The sequence below is a fragment of the Telmatherina bonti genome, assembly GCF_933228915.1.
Source record: "Telmatherina bonti genome assembly, chromosome: 7".
Lineage (NCBI taxonomy): Eukaryota > Metazoa > Chordata > Actinopteri > Atheriniformes > Telmatherinidae > Telmatherina > Telmatherina bonti.
Genome location: NC_136625.1, coordinates 6,385,500 through 6,406,926, shown reverse-complemented (window position 1 = coordinate 6,406,926; position 21,427 = coordinate 6,385,500). Strand labels below are relative to the sequence as shown.

General features: G+C 44.8%; 1 protein-coding gene across 1 annotated transcript; it reads right to left on the bottom strand.

Moving 5' to 3' along the window:
• Window positions 1-310: 310 nt before the first annotated feature.
• On the bottom strand, window positions 311-19,654 carry LOC306758108 (uncharacterized protein; the record flags this gene model as incomplete). Its single annotated transcript, XM_079243318.1, has 2 exons — window positions 311-1,960; window positions 18,032-19,654. 2 exons carry the CDS (start codon window positions 19,652-19,654, stop codon window positions 311-313), a joined length of 3,273 nt encoding a protein of 1,090 aa, XP_079099444.1.
• Between the last annotated feature and the right edge of the window lie 1,773 nt (window positions 19,655-21,427).

The following is a 21,427-nucleotide window of genomic DNA, read 5'->3' as shown; positions in this document are numbered from 1 at the left end:
ACTTGTACCAAGCATCAGGACAGTAACTGCAATGTGGTGTAGGAGTCGGACGTGCCCAGTAGTCCCATCATCTGTCTGTTACATTAGTAATGCTATTGGTCAAAACATCTAGCAAAAACCATAAGAAGTTCAGAATCCACCTCAGAGTTCTGAACACAGTGGCGGAGATCAATATAGTGTCCATTCTCAGAGGTGTTCCCCCATTTTCAACCTCATCAGTCCACAAGTAGAAGTTCACCCGCAGAAACATTCAGACTGAAACTGCTGAAGAAACAGGTTCACTGTTCATGGAGCTTCTCCAGAAAATCCATCAGACTGATTGATTGACAGGACAGATGATCAGAGGAGATGAGTTTTTACCACCATAATTAGGAAATGGACTGAAGTACGGGTAGAGTTTCTCAGTGAAGCAGCAGCCAGTAAAGGAGAAGATCAGAGCTGCAGCATCGACATCATAAAAGGAGACCAGACCCTCCTCATAATCCACAAACACCCCCACCTTCTCAGGACCAGACTGCAGATGGAGACGGACTGGAGGATCAGCAGCTGCTTTGTACTCATTTCCATTTCTCAGCGTAACCGTCCAGAAACCATCCTGAGGTCTCAGTATGATGTTTCCCTTCCTGGTGATGGACTCTCTGGCGACTCCTAAAGTCCAGTCAGTTTTTCCTTTAACCTGAACCTCAAAGTAAAATCTGCCTGAAGAGAAACTCTGACGTCCTAAAACACAAACACAGTGAGAAAATCTCTCTGGATTATCTGTAAGATTCTTCTTCACATCACTGTGATAAACTTGTTTTCCATCATCTGACAGGACGAGGTGAGGATGTGCTGTATCAGGATCCAGAGTAACGTCCACTGCATCCTGCTGGACCTTCTTCAGCTCAGCCTCAAACATCATCTTCATCTGTTTGCTGAGTGTCTCCTCCAGCTGAGACACAGCTCTCACCACAGTCCCCTCATACGATGCTGGACGGACTTGGACCTCCGTCCAGTCCTTGGTGGGTGGAGCAGCGTTCAGGGAGGAGAAGCTTTGCAGGAGGTGGAGGTGGTCTTCAGAGCGCGAGAGCTGCTTCAGCTCAGAGCTCCTCTTCATCAGCTCAGAGATTTCCTGCTCCAGATCTTTGATGAAGTCTTCAGCCTGTTTCTCTGCAGCTTTCTGCTTGTCTTGGATCTCCTCTAGGAGCTCCTCCAGGCCTCTCTGAACAGACTCCATCAGAGCTGTGAAGACCTGAACACCTTCTGCTGTCTCTCTGTCTGCAGCATCTCTACTGATCTTCACCGACTCTTTGAGCTCCTGAATCTTCAGTCGTCTCTTCTGGATCATCAGCTGAACTTCAGCGTCTGTCTTCTCCAGCTCTGCCTTCTTTCCTTCATATTCTTCTCTCAGAGGAACAAACTCATGAGTCTTGTGGTCTAAAACAGAGCAGAGCAAGCAGACACATGTCTGGTCGGTCTTACAGAACAGCTCCAGAGGTTTATCGTGCTTCCTGCACATCCTGTCCTCCAGGTTCTCCACAGGCTCCACCAGCTGATGTCTTTTCAGACCTGAAAGTGTCAGATGAGGCTCCAGGTGAGTCTGACAGTAGGAGGTCAGACACACCAGGCAGGACTTCAGGGCCTTCAGTCTGGTTCCAGTGCAGACGTCACAGAGAACTTCTCCTGGTTTGGCAGCTTGTTGCTCTGAGCTGCTGCTGGCTTCCTGCTGAGCTTCATGTCTGAACTGATCAACCATCTCTCTGATGAAGGTGTTGACCTTCAGCTGAGGTCTGGTAGAAAAAGTGTCTTTACACAAAGGACACTTATACAGAACCTTATCTTCCCAGTGGTGAGTGATACAGTTGTTGCAGAAGTTGTGTCCACATGGTGTGGAGACTGGATCGGTGAAGACCGCCAGACAGATGGAGCACAGAAACTGGTCCTCAGATCTCTGGTTGCTGCCAGCAGACATGTCTGACCTCTGAGGAGTCAGAAACACAACATTTAAAGAGACATATAGTCGTTATTCGTCCTGAAGTTTCACCGTGACTGAGGAAATTGAAACTTCCTGTTTAGCTGAAACTCTCTGTTTGGACTAAATGCTGCTTGTAGAAACACAGTAAACATGATCAGCTGTTCTCACCTGTATTTCAGTCCCTTGTTGAGTAAAAACAGATGAACTGGCTTCAATTTCCTTCAGAAACAAAGTGATTTGCTTGGACTGCAGCTGATCTCACAAGCTTTATCTTTCACTTCTGGGAACTGTCTGAACTTGTTTTCAGGACGACTCCACCTCTTATTGCACGCTTGCAAGATTTTTGTTCTTGTTCAGAAATGATTATGTTTGCAGTTGAATCAGAATGAAGTTGGAACTTTGTCTCTGGTGGTTTCCAGGGTTCTAATAAATTCAGTTGATATCATGGTCCGAGTTCCGAGTTTCTGTGGCGTTTCAGTGTGTGTGTGTTCTGTGGGCCTTTCATTTAGTTTAAACCTTGTTTCTTTGTTTTGTTTACTGGTTCTTGCTTCTCCACACTGAGCTTTCATTTGACCTGTTTTTGCCTCCAGATGTCCTCAGTCACCTTTATCTTCTTTATAGATCTGTGTTTCCATCTGTGCCTTGTTGCTCATTATGCACCTGAATCTGTTCAGTCATGTGATGTCATCTAAACTTCTACAGAAACACTCAGTGGAAACAAGGTAGAAGCTGGAAGAAACTTTACTGCAGTGTCTATTATCGTTAATATTGGTAATTCTGTGTCACTGCAGCAGCAGATTATCAGGTTCATCCGTCCATCCATGCATGCTCCTCTAGTGTAGGTGGTCTCACTAGCATGCTCAGTCAGCAGACACACCTGTTTGTGTGGCAGGTGGATAAAATAAACTCAGGTGAGTTTTCAGACATCTGCTTCCTGTAAACACAGCAGATGTGCGACGCTGCCCTCTTGTGGCCGCTGTGCAGAACTACATCCTGTAAAAAAGACCTGCAGCTGCTGCATGTCGGAGCTGAAGGATATTTCATCAGGCTGTCGGCGTCCAGCGACGTCTTTATCTTGCGTTAATGACAAATTCAGGTGCTGAAACCATGAATGGAAGCAGATGAAGCTGCATGGTTAACACGTAGATCCCTGTGAGGTTGACATGAAGCGGTTCTGCTGGTTTGTACGTTATCTTCAGATCATCAGTTCAGATCTTCTGAACCGACAGAGAAACCCTCTGGTTGACTGACGTGGCGTTCAGGAACAAGTCGGTTCATGCAGAAGAGCTGACTTTGATTTTAATAATAACGTTTTTACAGACAAATAAAATGATTCCCAACATTTAAATCATTGGTAACAGCTGAATTAGAGTCATACAGAAGCTTTGGGTTCATGTTATATGAAGCTGAAAGAGCCTGATCTTTGAAAAGAGCCACTGTTTTCTCCTCACTGCCTGCCTCAGAGGAGGGCCGAGCCCTTCTAACCCTGGAAGTGACCGTAGAGATGCTCATCCTGGTCTGGTCTAACACCTTCATCACTTCCGTTAGGGAACATCCAGTTACAAACCAGACTCGGACTGGTATGACACCAGGTTGGACCAGGTCCACCGTCTTCCTTCATGGCTGCTTGGTGACAGTTTCCGTCTCCTCCTCAGGTTCCCGAGATGCTGCATAACGACGCCGGCGACCACGGCTTCAGCCACTGGGGCTTCTTCCTCCTGCAGAACGCCGGCATCCTGCTGGGCTTCTCCATTATGCTGCTAATCGCTCTGTTTGAGCATAAAATCCGTTTGGACCTGGGATAACGGAGCGAGGCGTCCGGTCCCGAGCCCCATGCATTCCAGCGTCTGGTGTTTTTGTTGTCAGCCTCCTAGTTTTAGTTCACGTTTCACATGGTTCAGACTGAAGGCGGAGGCGGCCAGCTGGTGGAACAAGTTAAGGCGTTCAGTGTTGATGGTCCAGATGCTGCTGCAGGAGCTCACAGACACATTTTGCTTTTGGTTTAACCTTCATCAGACTGGTGAAGAGTCTTGAAGCTGCTGGATTTGTCCTTGCTTTAGTTTTCTGTATCTGTTGTGTTCAGACCGAATCAGTGTTCCAGTCACCAAGCTGAATTCCCAGAAATCTCCTCCATCAGCGGATGTGACCACGTATCAGCTTCCCTCCTGTTACATGATGTCAGATCGTCTCGTTCTGAGTCCGTGAAGACCATCACTCATAACTCTGTTCATGTTGGGGTTGAAAAACATGAGGAAACATCAGGACGGTTCCTCCTCATCTACCAGAGCTCCAACGCTGGAAAAGCAAATCAGAGGAATAACATCTGGATTTATTCACGGTTTGAGCTCCAAGCAGAAGTGTGAGGACGTTCCTGAAGTTCTGACTCAGTTTTCTGTCTCTTTGTGCTGAAATATCTTGTCTGAGGTGCTGATAAGAGGTCAGCGGTGCAGCTGAGGCTGAGACCAGGTTCAGGTGTGTTCAGGTCCACCAGGTCATGCGGGAAGCCGCTACAGGGTCACATGAGCGTCGCCAGCAGGTAACATCTGGGAGCTGCAGGGTGAATCGATGAGGAGCTGCTGGTGTTTGTGAAGGATGAAGATCATGTTGAGTTCAGGTCCAACCTGGACTGGACTCGGCTGATCCCAGGAATGTTGCTGGGAGAAGATGATTCCGACATCTGATCTCATTCATGTAGTTTTTATCATAAATGTCTGAAGAAAAAAGTGTTTAAATTATTTTCTATGAGCCGTTTCTGATTCCTGCAGGGTCTAAAACCTGGACTAAGTTCCTCCCAGCGGTTCTTGGTTTGGAGTTACGGTGGCAGCTGAAAGAAAACGGAGAAAGTCTGTCGGTCTGGTTCTGATCTTTGTGTTTGGGTTAAACGTGGACTCACAGCAGCAGAAGAAACGGATGTTTAGGTCAAACCACAGAGTAGTTGTCAAAGCCGGTGTTTATATTCCATGTATGATGTTCCAGCATGTGTAAATACTCTGATGTAAAACATGTTTCATTTCATTCACTGTGATGCTTGATGAGAGAAAACAGAAAAACATCGACGAGTGGAGGGTTTTAAATGTGAGAAAAGAAGGATTGTGTTATTTAATGAAGGAAACTGTAAAGGCTGGGTCAGGTTTTACTGCAGTCGGACGGATGAGACTCGACCAGTTTAGTGAAAGGTAAACTGGTCTGGTCCCAGCAGGAGGAGATGAAGCAGAACGTTTAGGTTCAACAACCCAAAACTCCTGACCTGAAGTTACCATTAGCGGCTTTAATGGAGCCTTTGCAGCTTCAGGTGGGACCATGGAGTCTGATGAAGACCTGCAGAAGCTTCCAGAAAGCCAACAGCTGATGTTTACCTGCAGAGTCCTTCAGGCAGCTTTCATGTCCACTCACTGTTCTGACATTCCTGAACCACAATAAACTCTCCGTCTCCACACAGTCACACCTTGTTTTCATGTTTTCTTACAAATATCAAACATAGTTATTTTATGCTTTTATTCTGAAACTTTTCTCAGTTGGCTCCACGTGAAACGCTGATATTTAATGAGGAAGATGTTCTCTTCCATGTTTCACCACCTTTCTGTGCTGGAAGAGTTTCAGTCCATGCAGGAACCTGGGAGCTGTGAGGTCTGGTCGTCGGACTGGTAGAGCCTCAGAGTTCTCAGACTGAAGGTCCGTTTCCACCGAGCGCTTCGGTTCTGGATGGTTCGGTTCAGAGGTATCAGAAGCAGAGTCGTATGGCCACTGTGCATGCCTGGTTGAAACCAAATGGCTAGCATGGTGTCGTTCTGGTGCGACCACAACTAGCGTGACACTACAAACTACAGCAGACAACAAAAGACTACTTGAGCTGGGAAGGTTTGTAGTTCCAGATCCGACTGGACTTCACTGCTGTTTGCAGGAACCTTTTTCCAACACCGACTGAACCGAGGACTGAACGGCAACGTTGTTTGTTTCCTGCTTGCTTTTCAAACAATCCACCAGCTGATGGATGTGATCATGTGACACCAGTAGCACCACCTTAACCAGACCATTCTCTGTGGATCTACAGCTGAAGAGTTCCACAGACGATGTGGTTTGGTTTTAATGGTCGGTTTTAAAATGGAAACAGACAAAATAGGCTGTACCAAACCGCTCAGTGGAAACGTGGCTTTAAGGTCCATTCAGGTTTTACGTTGGCATTGCTTAAACATCCAGCAGAGGCCAGTAGACTTCAGAGTTCACCTCAGAGTTCTGACATCAGTTTCAGGAAATGGTGGAGGAGATCGTTATCATGCACATTCTCAGAAATGGACAGAAGTAGAGGCAGATGTTGCCAGAAGGCAACAAAGACCAGGATGTCCCAGCTGTGGTGAAGACCAGAGGAGACACATTGTGCTGGTCTGAGCTTCATACAGGAAGGTTTATTCTTTGGCACGAGTCAGATATCCTAAAACAAGATTTCATGATACCGGACTAGTCTTTCATCACCTTCGGTCCCATTTACAACATAGCCTGTAATCAATGTGAACCCTTTTACTGCATGTTGTACAGAAGTTACAGAACATCACAATTTTCACGCAGTTTCCCTTTAAGCTGGGTAAGTAATGCTGGGGAGCTAGCAAGATGTGAAAGTGGTGCCCTGTCTTGGCTCCTCCCCCTCTGATTTTGCTTCTTGCGTGATATTTTATTCGCAGCTCAACGATTTTCTCTTTCTCGGCTGTTTAGCAGGAGGAGGCAAATAAACCGAACCGGGTCGGGAAATCCTTCCTGCATTTTCTCAGCCATGTTTGCCTTCCGAGTCTCTTCTTCAGTACTTTGTATTTTCATCCTAACACGCTGTTTATATGCAGGGTGTGGCTATCAGGTATGGGGGAGGGGGGAGGAGGGGAGCCGGGAGAACAAGCTTACGAAATATAAGAAATGAACAACTCCATTTAGGTCGGAACGTTTGGATTGGTCAGAGTTTTTACAGATTTACAGTAAACTGAGGGGTCTAACTATATTTCTTATTGTTCATGATTGCAGAATGTATAGACTACTATCAGGACGAGGAACCACTTCACCCAGAGGAACATGTCTCTGAGCAAGTTTACCGACTGTAGCTTTAAATCACTTATATTTGTTTCTAACGTAATCATGTTTACCTGGTTACCAACAAGATGTCGTTTCTGGTTTGGTATCAACCACAAACATACTTTTAACTTCAACAACACATCAGAAAATATCCTTTCTAATTAAAAACTTCCAGAAATAAGTTCAGTTAAAGGTAAGTCCACTTGTTTCTCACCTACTTTGGGTTAGTTTACCACACAAACACCTCCATATGAGCCAAATCTTCTCGTCTTAGCATTGGTTAAAAGGTTAGTTTATACAACTTTCTCACAAATCTCTAAATAAACTGCTTCATTTGAAAATAATTAAAAACTAAACTCCATAAACAGCTATTTTAAACATCCAAGGCAACAATATACATGATTTTGATGAATATTTACCTACCTGTGGTGAACAGAGACAGACGTTGAGTTGCTGTTAGCTTCATACAGGAAGGTTCGTTGGAACTTCCTGCTGGTACTGCAAGCGCCCCCTGGTGGCTGGATGCAGAATAGCGCCGCATCGTCTGAGATTGCAGTTGTTTTATTCATGTTGAATCAAAGGAAAACTTATTGAAAAGTAGGACTAAAGTGGGCTTTTTCTTTTTTTATATGTATATTAGTCTCACTTTGTAGAACAGGCCTCTGGTGACTTCTTACTGAGCATATTTTCAACTTCATCATCTTCATCTACAGAGACACACGGACTGAAACTGCTGAAATTTCTTATCAGGAATTCCATACAGAATCCGGGACCAGGAGATCTGTTCCTATCTAGGATGTTTCATGGTTTGTGGAAAAAAAATGGCCCCTTTTCAGTGGATCTAATGAATCTCCAGAAATATTCAGAACTTCAAAAAGGAGCAGACAAGAGGAAAGCGGTTTCATCCCGATGTAGTTCCTGTACGTGTCCAGCAGATGGCAGCAGATCAGCGGCTGAAAAATTCCACAGGTGAGGCGTTTGTGATGACGGCATAAAGACAAACATGTTTCGCTGTGAGTTTTTGCTGAGTCAGCATGACATCCATCCAGGAAACGAAGCAGAGTTAGACCGATGGAGGTAGACGGTCTGTGTGACAGTGGCCTTGCCAGAAAATCTGCAAAGTGAGCCAATAGAAAATAGGCCAGCCCAACTTTTTCTTGAAAAATATGTGATAACCTGGCAGAAGTAAGGCATTATGCCGGAATGACCCAGATGTAAAAAAAAAAAAAAAAAAAGGGATATACAATGTGTTCTATTCTGAGACTCAATGCTGGATGAGCCATATGTTTTGATGATTGTTTCCTCATTCATCCCAACAATCCTCCCACGAGGGTGAACAATGCATTCTCTACATTGTCTTTTTTTTTCTTCTTCTTTTTTTTGTCTTGTCCAGCATTTAAGCAAGCAGACTGATGTTCTGGATGCTGTGTTCTGCTGAGCAAATTTATTTTGCCAAGGGGAACTTTTATAGATGTAATGATCCCCTTGTATTTCTTGATTCTTATTTTATTTTTCTATTTGCTTTGGATAATAGCTTGTATTACACAGTTTATGCTGATGGACCTGACCGGAAAGGACAGGAAAGGGGCAAAAAGAGAACAGAAAAGACAACATAAAAAACAAAAGAAAGAGATCAATGCATACACGTATATGCACATACATACCCACCTACATATATATGTATATACACTCGCACATACATTATATATATATATATATATACATATATACATATATACATACATGCATATACACACACATGCATACACACACATATATATATACATACACACATATATACATACACACACACATATATATATATATATATATATATATATATATATATATATATATATATATATATATATACATACATACATATATACACACACACACACACACACACACACACACACACACACACATACAAATACACACATATACATACATACATACATATGTACACACACATACCCACCCACACACAAATATATACACCCACACAAGCCAACTCTAGATTCATGGTCCCTGTGGAGAACAAACCATTGACAATCAGGAGGACCAGAAACTAGCAAGTTAAATCAAAAAGACAGAAAGAGAGGTACCTGCTGTTAATGAATAAACTTGCTGGATGACTCAGTGACTGTGACACATGCAGAACATTCATGCAGAACATTTAGAGTGGAACGTGTTCAGAGAAGAGTGATCATGCCAATGTGACCCCGCCCACCTACGGCTAGAGGCAGGCCAGGAGAACCCAGAGACCCGGGTAACTGACAGTCACCCCCAGGCACAGACCCCAACCTCCCCACTCCGGAGCCAGCCATGCATCTGCCCAGGAGGTGGCGAAGGAGGTCCCCAACCAGAGTCCCCCGCAGTCAGGGGGAACAGGCCCCAGCAGGCCCAGGCCGGCAAGGGCCGATCCCGCCGGGCACTGGCCACCCAGGGCAGACAGAGCGCAGGCCCCAGGCCCCCAAGAGCCCGAGAGCAGCCCCCCGCCCCCGCAGGCAGAGGGCACAGCCCACACCGACGGAGGACCAGGATCCCCAGACCGCCACCTAGCGGCAGCCAGGTCGCACCAGCTGCGCTCCCCGGGTACAGGACACCACCCCCCCACCACCAAACCACACGCACATATACATGCATACCCTCCCTCCCCCAACACACACTCCCCTCTCAACCCCCATCCACACACCCCTCCGCAATCCACACACATCCCCCATCACATACACAACCCCACCCCACCTCTACTCACTCACCCATACCAAGTCACACAAACCCCAACCGACCCCGCCCCCACACACGCTCACACTCCGCCACCCCAACCCTCTACTTCTACCCAACCACCCACAGCCCCCCCTCCAAACTTCACCCTGACTCACACATCCCCGCCCAGCCCACCCCACGGCGGCACAGGCGCCCTGAAACCCTGAGAGGTAAGTGAGAGGCGCAGGTAAGTAATGTGGCAGTGACGTTAATTTTGCGCGACGGCAGATTTAGTCAAGGCGCGTTAAAACAAATATTCATTCTACATCATCTTCCTGCCAATATAATCTTAAAACTGTTTCTGGATGCAAACAATTAAAAAGTCTTGTTTAAGGTAAACTCTGGAGCAAAGCGAGGAGGATCTCACCAGCTTGTCAGAGTTTATTGACGAGTGTTTCAACCGCATCGTCATAGGCAAGACAAGCCAAACATCTCCTCCGTCTGCGCCCAGATCTGCTTCAACCTCCAAGAGAAGCCGGAAAGAAGACTCGCCTGGAGCGACGTCCTCTAACGGGGATGACACCTCGGACATCCTGATGTCCATTGACAAAAATCTCGCCAGCTTCGGCCCTCATCTGGGCCTGTTGGAAGTTCTCCACCGGGAGTTTCAGTCGCTTCGGGAGTCGATGGAATTCAGCCAAAAGCAGGTGGAGTCTCTGGCTGCAGAGAACGCCAGCCTCAGGGAGACGGTGACTTCTCTGAACGAAGGGATGACCCGACTCACAGAGGAAAATAAAAAAATAAAGGATTGATCTCCAGGCGCGCAGCATGAGGGACAACCTGGTCTTCGCAGGAATCCTGGAGCAACAAGAAGAGGATCCAGAGCAAACAATCAGATCATTTATCCAAACCAAGCTGAAGCTACCCAAAGACGCGGTGAGGAACATCTCATTTCACCGAGTTCATCGTTTAGGTGGGAAAAGACCGGGCAGCCGCAGACCCAGACCGATTGTAGCCAAGTTCGTGAGCTACAAGCAAAAAGAACAAGTGAGGGATCGAGGTCCAGAATTCCGCGGGACCGATTTTAGTGTAAATAATCAGTTTCCCAAAGAGATTCTGGAGAGACGCAGGGTCCTGTTTCCCATCCGAAAAAAGCTCAGAGACGAAGGATCCCGTGCAGTCATCGCGGTGGACAAATTGTTCGTTAATGGACAGATGTACCGTGACAAAAATACCCCCCCCCCCGGCTCTACTAATCTCAGGTAATATCTATCACTCACACGGCTAATCATTGTTAAATTTACATGTTAATCTGCTATATGCACATTAATTATGGTCATCCAGAACTGTACATTTACTGCCAGTCTTTGTAAATTTGCTGTTGTTGTTGCTTTTGTTTATTTTTTGTTTTTTTTTCTCTTTTTTCCCTCCCTTTTAGGGTTTTGTTTTTGCTCTTCTGTTTGTGCTATTTCTTTCTTTTTATGTGTAGTTGTAGTTGTTTGCTTTTCTCACTCCTTTCCTTTCTAGCTGCTCTTTCATTCTATTATGCCATATCAACAATAATATGTAGGGTACACACGTAAATCCACATGACACAGACACAAAATGTCATGCACACAACATACCTACAACACAGAGCACGTTTAATCACATCAACACTCACCCCCAACTCTCACACACATTTAAAGCATGTGGACAGACATATAGGAACATTGTACACACAGATGAACTTATATACACACACAATCTACACGCAGCATGCATGCATTAATGTGGGCTTGCACACACACAAACACACACATACTTTTATAGAAACACTTCAGTAGCTTGAGCATGACCACCCTGAGGTTTGTTACGTGGAATATACATGGAGCTGGTTCCAGGGAGAGGAGGTTGAAGGTGTTTAGCAGATTGAATGATCTACAGGCAGACATTGTCCTGCTACTGCAGACCATCCATCCATCTTCTGCCGCTTATCCGGGGTCGGGTCGCGGGGGCAGCAGCCTAAGCAGGGAAGCCCAGACTTCCCTCTCCCCAGCCACATTTGCCAACTCTGCGGGGGGGATCCCGAGGCGTTCCCAGGCCAGCCGAGAGATATAATCCCTCCAGCGTGTCCTGGGTCTTCCCCGGGGTCTCCTCCCCGAGGGACGTGCCTGGAACACCTCACCAGGGAGGAGACTCATTTATTAAAAACAACAGCTAACGTACTCTCTACAGCACAGTTCCCTCACGTGTACTCGGCCTGCTTCAACTCAAGACAAAGAGGAGTAGCCATTCTGATAAACAGGAAAATTAATTTTACTGCTAATAATATAATTTTAGACCCAGATGGAAGATTCATAATAATGACATTATCTATCCAAAACATGAAGTTATGCATCGCAAATATTTATGGCCCAAACACTGATGACCCCTTCTTTTTTCATTCCTTCTTCTCCTTACTATATGATCACTTTGATAATACACTTATCATTGGGGGCGACCTCAACATGACCTTAAACTCTGGGATGGACAAGGGGGGCGGAGCAGGGAAACACAGGGTCTGGAAGTCAGCAAGAGTTGTTAAACAATATATGGAGGATTTTGGTCTTTGTGATGTCTGGCGCTCACAACACCTCACTGCTAGAGAGTACACTTACTTTTCATCTGTCCACCACTCATACTCCAGAATAGACTACTTCCTCACTAACAGCTCTATGATGAACAATATCTCAGAAACTAAAATCCATTCCATCACTATCAGTGATCACGCACCAGTATCATTTACCCTAATTAATCAGAAAACTAAACCATCTTATAGCAAATGGAGATTTAATACATCATTACTTAAAGATCCTGATTTTATCAGTTACTTCAAACGGGAGTGGTCTTTGTATATAGAAAACAATGACATACCAGGAACGTCAGCATGTGTTCTTTGGGAGGCAGGAAAAGCAGTCATGAGAGGGAAAATAATTTCATTTTCATCACATAAGAAAAAGAAGGAGAGTTCAAAAATATCTGAAATAGAGCGTAAAATAAAATGACTAGAAGATGCCTACAAGGCTTCTCCAGAAGAGCAAGTGCTGAATCACATAAGAAAGGCTAAACTAGAGCTGAATGAAATAATTAACCAAAAAACCCAGTTTTTGCTACAAAGACTTCGCTTAGAGAACTTTGAACATAGCAACAAATCTGGAAGATTTCTCGCAAATAAATTAAAAGCAAACAAGGAGAAAACAACCATCTCCTCTGTTAAAGATTCAAGACGAAATATCCTCCATGATCTGGATGGAATAAATGACACGTTTAGGGATTTCTATAAAACATTATATTCCTCAGAAACAGATCCATCAGACAACAACACTGAGGAATTTCTCAGCTGCCTCAATCTTCCAAAGTTACAACAGGATCAGGAAATGGTTTTGGACGCACCCATTTCAGTAGGGGAACTACATGAAGCTTTAAAACACATGCCCAGCAATAAAGCTCCAGGACCAGACGCTTTTCCAGTTGAATATTATAAAGAATTTTGGTCTACACTAGCACCCACTTTTTATAAAATGGTTTCAGAAATTAAGGAAAAAGGCCAAATATCTCAAAACATGAATTTGGCTAGTATTACAGTAATACTAAAACCAGGAAAAGACCCCAAACTCCCATCTAGTTATCATCCAATATCACTAATGAACGTAGATCTTAAAATAATCAGTAAAGTGCTTGCTACAAGACTAGAAAAAATAACCCCACTTATCATACATCCTGATCAAACAGGATTTATCAAGGGACGACATTCCACCACTAATACGCGCAGACTAATAAATATAATTGATTAGGCCACCATACATAACCTGGAAACTACAATAATCTCTCTAGATGCTGAAAAAGCATTTGACAGGGTGAACTGGAAATTCTTATTTGCAACATTAAGAAAATTCGGGTTTGGCTCATCGTTTATCGACTGGATAAAGATACTGTATAGCAATCCAAATGCATGCGTCAGGACAAATGATCAAACTTCTCACAGCTTCAGTTTGCAGAGAGGCACCAGACAAGGCTGTCCACTCTCCCCCTCACTTTTTGCAATCTTTATTGAACCCCTAGCAGCTAGCATTAGACAAAACAAAGACATTAAAGGCATTAACTGTAGAAATATAGAGCATAAGACCAGTCTTTATGCTGATGATGTATTACTTTTCCTTCAAAATTCACAATCATCCATCTGTCAGACAATCACACTCATCAATAAATTCTCATCAATTTCTGAATATTCCATTAATTGGTCTAAAACCACCGTTCTACCCATCAACTGTTCCTTCCATAATACTCCTGACACTGCTTTACAGTCAGGAAATATTAGATACTTGGGAATAAACATCTCACCCAGACTGTCAGACCTTACAAAGCTAAATTATGTCCCTCTACTAAAAACAGTTGAGGACGATCTCACACGGTGGAAATCTTTACCCATATCACTAATGGGAAGAGTTGCCACTATAAAAATGATGATTCTACCTAAAATCAATTATCTGTTGTCAATGATCCCCATTAAACCTCCATCGACCTGGTTTAAATCGCTGGACTCTCATGTCACTAGATTTCTCTGGAAAGACAAACCACCACGGATTAGTCTAAAAACACTCCAGAAGACTAAAGATAGCGGTGGCTTAGACTTGCCTAATTTCCAAAAATACTTTATAAGCAACAGCAACTACAATACATCTCTAAATGGCTTAAACCTAGCTATCTAAATGAACCATGGCTTAATATAGAAGAAGCTTTGTGTGAGGATATGGCAATTTCAGACCTGCCATTTATCAGCACAGCTGTCAAACACCAAAAATGCTTTAAAAGCATTAATATCAGCTCCTCACTAATGGCCTGGTGGGAATTTCTTAAACTAACCAAGTCCTTGCTTATTCCATGCAAACTTACACCTATTTGGACCAATCCCGACATCCAGCAAAACCGGAAAATGATAAACTTTCCTCAGTGGAAGAATAAAGGAATAAAACTGTTAGAACATTTAATAGAAAACGGGAACTTTCTCCCTTTTGATATAATTACTTCACGATATGAAATCAGCAGCACAAAATTCTTAGAATACCACCAACTTAAATCTATTATAGGTAAGAAATAAACCCCTGATCAATTAAACTTGCAGCTACCTATCAGGGCTGCAGAATTCTGAAATCTCAATGCCCCGAAACTGTTATCCAAAATATATAGATTACTATCAAAGCTAGACGATTCCATATGTCTCCCAACTTCTAAATGGGAAGCAGACTTATCCAGTAACTTTGACCAAAATGAATAGTTACAAATCTGTTCAAATACATTTATAATGACTAAGAATTCAAACATGCAACTAATACAATTTAAAATTCTGCATAGAACTCATTATACAGGACACAGGATGTTCAGGATGGGTCTGTCTCAATCAAACATCTGTCCACACTGCACTGGCAACACAATTGACAGCTACTACCATGCTTTGTGGTCTTGCCCACCTGTCCAGGAATTCTGGTTTCAGGTATGTAAAGATCTGTCAAATTGCTTCAAATGTAACATCCCTACAAACCCCAAACCGGGCCTACTGGGTCACTTGGGTGAAATTAACATAGAATTTAATTCTGCAAACTTAATCCTCACCAGTTGATGTATCGCAAGGAAAACTATCCTTCTAAACTGGAAAAGCAAACAAAGTCTGTGTATCCAGCTGTTCAGAAATCTCTTATTAGATCACATCAGTATGGAGATGATGTCTGCCTCCTCAAGTGATCAGTCAGCTGAATTTCATTCCCTCTGGTCACCTGTGATCAGCTCCATCACTTAGTATGGGGGGAGAATGTGACCTTATTGCGCTCGGGGTTGGTGGCCGGTTGGGGGTCTCTGGAGGCTGTGGGTCTGTGGTGGGCTCCTGGGGGGGGCGGGGGGGGGGGGGGTTGTTGCATGGGCCCCACCTCCCGTGGGCTCACTTTCTGCGGGAGGAGCTGTAGGGGTCAGGTGCAATGCGAGCTGGGCAGGGGCAAGAGGCGGCGACCCTGGCGGTCTGATAATCGGCTGCAGAAACTGGCTCTAGGGACGTGGAACGTCACATCTCTGGCGGTGAAGAAGCTTATGCGTGAGGTTGAGCGGTTCCAGCTAGATATAGTTGGACTCACATTGACGCATGGCTTGGGCTCTGGAACCAGTACCCCCGAGATGGTCTGGACCTTCTTCCACTCTGGAGTTGTTCACAGTGAGAGGCGCTGAGCAGGTGAGGGCATTGTCATTAGCCCACGGCTTGGTGCCTGCACGTTGGGGTTTACCCTGGCAGATGAGAAGGTAGCTTCTGTCTGCCATCGGGCTGGGGGACAGGTCCTGACTGTTGTCTGTGCTTATGCACCGAACAGCAGTTCAGAGTACTCACCCTTTCTGGAGTCCTTGGAGGGAGTATTGGAATGTGCTCCCTCCCGGGACTTCCTTGTTCTGCTGGGGCACTTAAGTGCTCACGTGGGTAATGACAGTGACACCTGGAGGGAAGTGATTGAGAGGCATGCAAAGCACTTTACACTACTTGTCACATTCACCCATTCACACACAACACACACTCATTCAACACGCTCATACCCCGATAGGCACAACTTTCCAGTTGAAGGACAACTGCTCTTCCTCCTGAGCTACAGCCGCCGGTGAGGGTTGGATTCTGCCAGGGTTGCCCTTGAGGACAGATTCTGTTCATAAAAACCCAGGACATGCTGGAGGGATTATATCTCTCGTTTGGCCAGGGAATGCCTTGGGACCCCCACCGCAGACCTGGTAAATGTGGCTGGGGAGAGGTAAGTCTGGGGATTCTTTGCTTCGACTGCTGCCCCTGTGACCCGACCCCAGATAAGCGGCAAAAAATGGATGAACTGTTTGCACGTCCTTTTGAAAAATGTTAGACCCAGTTGTTGTGACTTAGAAGAATGATATAAGTGTTGATAATAATTCTGAATTCATGGTTTAATTCATAGAGGTTTAAGTTAAATGTTTAACAGAATTAATTTGATGATTTAATGGTAAAAAAAAAAAAAGAATCTGTTCCAGAGTGTGAGACTGTGAATGTGCTCAGATTATTACATCAATATGACAACTTCATTTCGCACAATGCATGTGGGTCAAGAACACTCTTTTTTTTTATGTTTTTGGTGCGAAAGAGTAAGAAATGACCAGAACAAGGTGAAGCTGAGTTGAAGATTTTCTCTGTAACTTGTGCACTCAGTGTTCACTAAAACAGATGGTCAACTGCAAGCCAGAGTCTCGTCTCATCCTTTTTTGATGCAGTTCACTTGCATTGCAAAAACAGCACTTTCTATCAGCAGCATTGCTTCATGTTTGATGGATCTGTTTGTGCTCAAACAATATATTTACATTTTCTCTGTTAACGTCCCATGTTGCATATTACTAGACCTACTGACTGGATGCAGACGCACTATGTTGCACATTACACAACACAACCCTCAATGTGCACCATTAGTAAATCAGTTTGTACTTTTTTTCTGCATGTGCAGTGGGTTTGCACACATTTTAGTGCACACATACCTTTAGTGGATGCAGCCGTAAGAGTTCAACTGTATGAATGACCCCACTGTGATTTTATTAAGTAGAATATTTAGCGTAGTGGGTGGGGGTGGGTGTCATCTGTGAATGGTATTACTACAAGTCAGCTCAGAACCTATTTGACCATCTTGACATAAAAAAGCAGTTTACAACACTTTTCTATCCTAAAAAAAGATTCATTAGAACTACATACAACATATTTATTGCACTGAAACTCACAAATGACAGAAATAACTGCACATTTACTTACAAATGTTTTAATTAAAACAAAAGTGTTGCAAGCGCGACGCCCCCTAGTGGCGCGAGGCCCTGTGCTAATATGGCTCCGCCCCTGCTGTGTGATCTCCAATCAGAAGTATGAATCAGCTCTGATAACAGGAGCATTCAAGGGACAAGAAACAAACTGCTTTTGAAGCTTTGGAACTTCACTGAAACTTGTACCAAGCATCAGGACAGTAACTGGAATGTGGTGAATGAGTCGGACGTGCCCAGTAGTCCCATCATCTGTCTGTTACATTAGTAATGCTATTGGTCAAAACATCCAGCAGAAACCATAAAAAGTTCAGAATCCACCTCAGAGTTCTGAACACAGTGGCGGAGATAAAATATAGTGTCCATTCTCAGAGGCGTTCCACCATTTTCAACCTCATCAGTCCACAAGTAGAAGTTCACCTGCAGAAACATTCAGACTGAAACTGCTGAAGAAACAGGTTCACTGTTCATGGAGCTTCTCCAGAAAATCCATCAGACTGATTGATTGACAGGACAGATGATCAGAGGAGATGAGTTTTTACCACCGTGATTTGGACCAGGACTGAAGTACGGGTAGAGTTTCTCAGTGAAGCAGCAGCCAGTAAAGGAGAAGATCAGAGCTGCAGCATCGACATCATAAAAGGAGACCAGACCCTCCTCATAATCCACAAACACCCCCACCTTCTCAGGACCAGACTGCAGATGGAGACGGACTGAAGGACCTGTCAGAGCTTTATACTCATTTCCATTTCTCAGCCAGATAGTCCAGAAACCATCCTGAGGTCTCAGTATGATGTTTCCCTTCCTGGTGATGGACTCTCTGGCGACTCCTAAAGTCCAGTCAGTTTTTCCTTTAACCTGAACCTCAAAGTAAAATCTGCCTGAAGAGAAACTCTGACGTCCTAAAACACAAACACAGTGAGAAAATCTCTCTGGATTATCTGGAAGATTCTTCTTCACATCACTGTGATAAACTTGTTTTCCATCAGCAGACAGGATGAGGTGAGGATGTGCTGTATCAGGATCCAGAGTAACGTCCACTGCATCCTGCTGGACCTTCAGCTCAAACATCTTCATCTGTTTCCTGAGTGTCTCCTCCAGCTGAGACACAGCTCTCACCACAGTCCCCTCATACGATGCTGGACGGACTTGGACCTCCGTCCAGTCCTTGGTGGGTGGAGCAGCGTTCAGGGAGGAGAAGCTTTGGAGGAGGTGGAGGTGGTCTTCAGAGCGCGAGAGCTGCTTCAGCTCAGAGCTCCTCTTCATCAGCTCAGAGATTTCCTGCTCCAGATCTTTGATGAAGTCTTCAGCCTGTTTCTCTGCAGCTTTCTGCTTGTCTTGGATCTCCTCTAGGAGCTCCTCCAGGCCTCTCTGAACAGACTCCATCAGAGCTGTGAAGACCTGAACACCTTCTGCTGTCTCTCTGTCTGCAGCATCTTTACTGATCTTCATCGACTCTTTGAGCTCCTGAATCTTCAGTCGTCTCTTCTGGATCATCAGCTGAACTTTAGCGTCTGTCTTCTCCAGCTCTGCCTTCTTTCCTTCATATTCTTCTCTCAGAGGAACAAACTCATGAGTCTTGTGGTCTAAAACAGAGCAGAGCAAGCAGACACATGTCTGGTCGGTCTTACAGAACAGCTCCAGAGGTTTATCGTGCTTCCTGCACATCCTGTCCTCCAGGTTCTCCATAGGCTCCACCAGCTGATGTCTCTTCAGACCTGAAGCCGTCAGATGAGGCTCCAGGTGAGTCTGACAGTAGGAGGTCAGACACACCAGGCAGGACTTCAGGGCCTTCAGTCTGGTTCCAGTGCAGACGTCACAGAGAACTTCTCCTGGTTTGGCAGCTTGTTGCTCTGAGCTGCTGCTGGCTTCCTGCTGAGCTTCATGTCTGAACTGATCCACCATCTCTCTGATGAAGGTGTTGACCTTCAGCTGAGGTCTGGTAGAAAAAGTGTCTTTACACAAAGGACACTTATACAGAACCTTATCTTCCCAGTAGTGAGTGATGCAGTTGTTGCAGAAGTTGTGTCCACATGGTGTGGTGACTGGATCGGTGAAGACCTCCAGACAGATGGAGCACAGAAACTGGTCCTCAGATCTTTGGTTGCTGCCAGCAGACATGTCTGACCTCTGAGGAGTCAGAAACACAACATTTAAACAGACATATAGTCGTTATTCGTCCTGAAGTTTCACCGTGACTGAGAGGAGTGAAACTTCCTGTTTAGCTGAAACTCTCTGTTTGGACTAAATGCTGCTTGTAGAAACACAGTAAACATGATCAGCTGTTCTCACCTGTATTTCAGTCCCTTGTTGAGTAAAAACAGATGAACTGGCTTCAATTTCCTTCAGAAACAAAGTGATTTGCTTGGACTGCAGCGGATCTGATCCGCTTTCACTTTCACTTCTGGGAACTGGCTGAACTTGTTTTCAGGACGACTCCACCTCTTATTGCACGCTTGCAAGATTTGTTTTTGTTCAGAAATGATTATGTTTGCAGTTGAATCAGAATGAAGTTGGAACTTTGTCTCTGGTGGTTTCCAGGGTTCTAATAAATTCATAGTTGATATCATGGTCCGAGTTCCGAGTTTCTGTGGTGTTTCAGTGTGTGTGTGTTCTGTGGGCCTTTCATTTAGTTTAAACCTTGTTGCTTTGTTTTGTTTACTGGTTCTTGCTTCTCCACACTGAGCTTTCATTTGACCTGTTTTTGCCTCCAGATGTCCTCAGTCACCTTTATCTTCTTTATAGATCTGTGTTTCCATCTGTGCCTTGTTGCTCATTATGCACCTGAATCTGTTCAGTCATGTGATGTCATCTAAACTTCTACAGAAACACTCAGTGGAAACAAGGTAGAAGCTGGAAGAAACTTTACTGCAGTGTCTATTATCGTTAATATTGGTAATTCTATGTCACTGCAGCAGCAGATTATCAGGTTCATCCGTCCATCCATGCATGCTCCTCTAGTGTAGGTGGTCTCACTAGCATGCTCAGTCAGCAGACACACCTGTTTGTGTGATAGGTGGATAAAATAAACTCAGGTGAGTTTTCAGACATCTGCTTCCTGTAAACACAGCAGATGTGCGACGCTGCCCTCTTGTGGCCGCTGTGCAGAACTACAGACCTGCAGCTGCTGCATGTCGGAGCTGAAGGATATTTCATCAGGCTGTCGGCGTCCAGCGACGTCTTTAACTTGAGTTAATGACAAATTCAGGTGCTGAAACCATGAATGGAAGCAGATGAAGCTGCATGGTTAACACGTAGATCCCTGTGAGGTTGACATGAAGCGGTTCTGCTGGTTTGTACGTTATCTTCAGATCATCAGTTCAGATCTTCTGAACCGACAGAGAAACCATCTGGTTGACTGACGTGGCGTTCAGGAACAAGTCGGTTCATGCAGAAGAGCTGACTTTGATTTTAATAATAACGTTTTTACAGACAAATAAAATGATTCCCAACATTTAAATCATTGGTAACAGCTGAATTAGAGTCATAAAGAAGCTCTGGGTTCATGTTATATGAAGCTGAAAGAGCCTGATCTTTGAAAAGAGCCACTGTTTTCTCCTCACTGCCTGCCTCAGAGGAGGGCCGAGCCCTTCTAACCCTGGAAGTGACCGTAGAGATGCTCATCCTGGTCTGGTCTAACACCTTCATCACTTCCGTTAGGGAACATTCAGTTACAAACCAGACTCGGACTGGTATGACACCAGGTTGGACCAGGTCCACCGTCTTCCTTCATGGCTGCTTGGTGACAGTTTCCGTCTCCTCCTCAGGTTCCCGAGATGCTGCATAACGACGCCGGCGACCACGGCTTCAGCCACTGGGGCTTCTTCCTCCTGCAGAACGCCGGCATCCTGCTGGGCTTCTCCATTATGCTGCTAATCGCTCTGTTTGAGCATA